Genomic DNA, 4,954 nt, shown 5'->3' with positions numbered 1-4,954 from the left:
TGAATGACACCCATGACTTGTATCTTGTGTGTAAGGCCTCAGCGGTGGTTGTCCCAACTCTTCTGGTACAAATCCAGTGTTCAGATGTCCAGTTCCTCGACAGTGTTTTAGAGTTGCCGTTGATTGCAGGTCCAGGCCCCAATCAATTGAGTTGGTTTCTCCTGTTTAACTGTCCCTTGGCACTCTCGATCCTCCAGCAAGATCCGAAACCACGTTCCAATGATGTCAGTTGTCGATACCAACAGAGATAGGGGTGTCCCTTATCTAGGAGAAGTTGATATCAAGTCTTCAGTGTATGCCAAACCAAATATGCCTTTTAGTTTACATTCCCTTTGGGTATTTTGTATAGAATGTGATAGATCCTAGCAAGAAACGGGCTCTGCAAACTTTTCTTAGTTAAGATTTCAGAATCACTTAGAGCAATCTGATAGATTTTGACTGGTTCTTTGACAGATAACTCCCTAGCTGACCATTTGGGACTCATATCAACGTTGGTCCGTGTATATTACTTGAAGCACCCTAAGTCTTGGGGCTTTGGTGCAACACTGCAATCATCGTTAACTATGTATACACTTGAGCTGATATCAACATTGTTTCAAATCCTGTGCTCTTGATTTCTGCACAACCTAGGTACTGATTGCATTTTAATAACTTATAAGTCAACACATAAAGATTCACTTTTTCTATTCTACTTCTGGACTCTGTGTTACAATGGAAATCTCGAGTACTTTAGGTATGTCCTTCTCCTCTGACTGACTATGACCCCAGGACTGTACAAATTCCTCATCAGTCCAAAGAGACTTTCTTGAGTTCAAGGAGGCAAGAAGTGTATTTGCAACCACTTAGTATCTCTTAGCATTATATATGACTGGACAAATCAATGAGGACATACAGTGATATTTTGTGACTTGAAATGCAATCCACACAACTAGAGTAAAATTCAGCTCAATTTAATAAGGTTATAAAAATACCAGAACTGTTCCTTACAGTGTTGTGGATTAAGCATACACTATAAGGCAATATCAGTTAAATAATGAATGAGGTATGAAAATCATAGCTTACAAATGTCAAAATGAGAGCACTAAACACTCCGGTGATAACACCAGTCTCTATATATATCATATCAGCACTTGACACTGCTAGTGTATAAGGTAAGTAACTTGCCAATGGTCCACTTGATCAAACAATCAATTACAATTCCAGTTCTTTCCAGTCCTCCTTTGCGAGTAATCACAAGAATGAGGACCAGACACAGGGCAACTGAAATATCATTGAACAGGGTAAGTATCATGGGGATAATAAAAAGCCAGTAATATTTGTTGGCAAAGGCAGCCAGGCTTTCTGCCTTGAGAGCATAAGATGCACCAAGCACAATGAGAACAGCAATGCACAGAGTGACAGCAGAGAGAATCAAAGGAATGAGCCTAAATATCCTTCGAGAGCTCAGGACCCAGATGCGATAGCAGAGCAGGCTTTGAACTATAATTTATTGGATTTGAGCCATATGGATGGCTAGAGAGAGAAAATAAATACCAATAGTTGAATTAAGTGACCCTAAAAGAATGGCAATGACAAGAGCAGGAGGGATTTTCTGCTGCAGAATGTCTGTATTGCCGAAGTGGGTAACCAAATAGTTGAAGGTCACATAGAACAGGGAGATGACCTGACCAAGATCTAGCACCCTACAGACTGTTAAATGGTGCTTTTTTGGTTGGATAGAGAAACCCCACCACAGAAGGCTGACCTAAATTCGGCAAACAGACTGAGCTTATGAAATAAATATTACAGGATAAGAAACTTACCACCACCTTTAGACAGATGATATCGTTGGGATATTGTCGACAATAGGCATAGTATTGTATCGTGGTAATTCCATACAGAAGGCTAGCACAGAAGGATCCAATCAACAAAGCACCTGAGGTTTTTTCAGTGGTCAATCTCAAACACAATTTGGAAGTCATCGTGACCAAAGGTGGGGGTTGCACTGAAGGGGATTGTCGACCCTTGAGACCACGACATCAGGGGTGAAAGTGAGATTAACAGAGGACCGAGAGGCCCCGTTATGAAGGAAACGACACAACATTCGTAAAGGCACCGTATCGCGAACACCGGATGAGAACATCAGGAATATGCGGGAAGAGACCAGGTAGCACATAATTGGATGGCGATTACTTGATATTTCGCACCTGACAGAGTTCGGGAGTCCGTATCCAAATATGATCTCTTTTCTTCCAACAGCTTTGACAGATACGGTGGGCGGCGCCAATGCGATAAGGACGTCACGAGCATCCGCATGACGAAGGAGAGCGCTAGCCTGGCAGATGCGGCAGGGCGTCTGTTCGCTACCCGCCAACAGCTGCACCGATGGCTGCCTGACTCGGAATGTCTCGCAAGAAAGAAAAGACCGAATTCGATGTCATTGGGTCCAAGTATATCTGCGCTTGCCATGCTGTTGCAGTCAGAGCAGTATGAATATATGGAATATATTGTCATTTCCCACATAGCACTTTCAGAATCAACACGTACTCGATACCCTGTGCAGAAACAAATCAAGTCGACATCAGCCTTCCAAACAAGCCCTTGGCCTTTCCCTTCCCTTTCCCTTTGCCATTTTCTGACCGTTCCTCCTCCCTGCAAATTTCCTTCTCCCTCTTCTCGTCGTCAAACTCGATACGCAGCCCTCCATCGTCTGAGACCACCTCTGCCTCGTCACCGGTCCAGTCTCCCGGCGCATCTGCCCAACCCGAGTTGGCGAAGTCACCGACGAAACATCTGCTAACACCGTGCGATTCGCTGAAGACTGTTGTTGCTGCGCTGAATGCTGGTGAGAAGCGCTTCCGGCCATCGGCCAGTCGGATAGTGAGCGGGCCAGTAAACGATCGCGGCAGGGCCAACGAAATGTGGCCGTCAGCAGTGCGCAAAGAGAGCTGGATTGGGGTGCGCGGAGTGTAGGCATTGGGGGCTGTCGAGTGCTGCGACAACTAGTCAGTCTTTGGCCACATGGGGTAGATAGGCTGCAAGGAGCAATTTGAAGGGCAGATACTCACCAAGCGCAATCCGACATTCCCGTCCTCCGTTCTGACATTCACTCGCACCCTTCCACGGCACTTACAATCCGCGCCATCGTCGCTGAGAACCCACACATTGGCATCAATGGAGCCGTCGTGGGTGTGCAAAGATAAATTGCGTCTCGTTTTCTCAGTTTCGTCCTTCTCGAGTGGGGCAAGCATCTGCGCTGGGATCTTCAGCGAAGGGTCAATGACATAAGACCCGCGAATACGCCCGTCCGGCTTGGATAAAGAGAAGTGGTTCGTTGGGCGGACGTCTAGCGGGGGAGGAGGAGCTAGTGAAGGGCTGAGTGGAGGCGGTGGAGAGGCAGGAGCGTTATAGGCCGGGGGAGGGTCATCGGCATACTGCTCATCATTCAATCCTTGTTCGTTATCGAAGAAGAGGGCATATACCGGTATTTCGACGCGATTGACAACTGAAGGCAGTTGAGGCTCCACGGCTTTGGCATCGAGGGAGGCATGTCCGGGGTCTTTGAGGTCAAATTCGGGGACGATGATCATGGTTGTGGGGAGGAAGGAACCAGTGCAATCGTGCTATATAAAGATGGTTGGAGTGGAAGCTGCGCAAGACTGACGGACTGCAGCGCAGCGACTGCGGACGATTGATGGGCCCTAACAGTTATAGGTATGCAGGAGGAGTTGAGAGCGTTTTCACTGGCAGAACTAGCGAGTCCGATGAGAACTTCAGAGAAGAAGGGAGAGAACCAGAGGCCCACGGAGGCATGGAGGTCGGTGTCGGAGATGTATATATCAGTGGATATGTCAGTCTCACAAATCATCCACGTGAGCGCATCGTGACCAGCGGGAATTACAATTGCTGGTCGTCTGAGCTGAGACTAAACTTGAAATTTGCGTCGAAAGCAGAAGAACGAAGGAAATTTCAACTTTACAGCTATAAGTGCTGTATAGTCAACCAAGTCAAGGTTTGCACAGCTGTCCGACTACTGAATATTAGATATCTACTAGTAAGTACTCAAACCAAACTTGGTGAAATGGACACGAATGCATTAAAGACAAGGCTGAGGAACACTCCTGGTAGGGAACGACATTGGAATAATCTACGGTGGGAAACTTTTTAGAATAAGAGGACAAACTATTATAGACCGCCCAGCTGGGCTGGGGTCAAAGCATTGTAAGTCGGGCACAGCGTGTGCCATTTGTCAGGCTGGACCGAGTTGACGACGGTATCGGTGTCTTCAGCAAAAGCGATCGCCAGGCCACTATTTCGAGTTGAACACTTGGCGAACGGCATACAAGAGACGCGTAACTTACACTTCAAGATGGAAGTCGATATGGCAGTGGAGGAACCATGGACCGCTGCGGAAGCGGGTTAAAATAGAAATATAGAGAAGAACAGGCAGATTGCGCACGCATTATCAGTTTCAAAACGGATTGTGGTGTTGTCGCTGAGACGAGAATAAGATTTTGTAAATGACAGCAGAAGAGTGGGAAGTTACCTCGTCGAAGTTCCTGTGGTCACAACATCGCGAATAACGGGGTCGACATAGTTGTACGCTGTGCTACCGGCGCTGCGAACGACCCAGAAGTTGTGCTTTGGAACCATAAGGAGGAGGGAGAAGAAAGAAGAAGTATACGCACACCATGCAAATGGAACGGATGGGGAGCACCAGGAGAGCCGCCAGGAATGGAGAGTTCGACGACCGAGTTGGGCGGCAGAGTGCTGACGCGATAGTGAGACGGAATGTTACGGAGACTGATGAGATGACATACTAAACGCTTCCTGCAGGGAGTAATTCAGCTGCGGTATGTGCTCCGCTGAGGATTTGGAGAAGGACAGGCGCAGTGGGTGGTACAAATTGGGCTCCATTCACGGTAAAGTGTCCACCAGAGAAACCAACGGCGAGATTTAAATTGACATCCGCTCC

The 4,954-nt window shown here is 47.2% G+C and overlaps 1 protein-coding gene across 1 annotated transcript; it reads right to left on the bottom strand.

Moving 5' to 3' along the window:
- Positions 1 to 2,549: 2,549 nt before the first annotated feature.
- MIND_01344800 (uncharacterized protein) lies at positions 2,550 to 3,569 on the bottom strand (the record flags this gene model as incomplete). The annotated part of the gene is made up of 3 exons (XM_037369889.1): positions 2,550 to 2,972; positions 3,048 to 3,413; positions 3,462 to 3,569. 3 exons carry the CDS (start codon positions 3,567 to 3,569, stop codon positions 2,550 to 2,552), a joined length of 897 nt encoding a protein of 298 aa, XP_037213445.1.
- Between the last annotated feature and the right edge of the window lie 1,385 nt (positions 3,570 to 4,954).

Source organism: Mycena indigotica (assembly GCF_014461135.1).
Source record: "Mycena indigotica strain 171206Taipei chromosome Unknown Mind.scaff0016, whole genome shotgun sequence".
Lineage (NCBI taxonomy): Eukaryota > Fungi > Basidiomycota > Agaricomycetes > Agaricales > Mycenaceae > Mycena > Mycena indigotica.
Note: the sequence above shows the minus strand (reverse complement) of the source record. Positions and strands in the feature narration are given on the sequence as shown.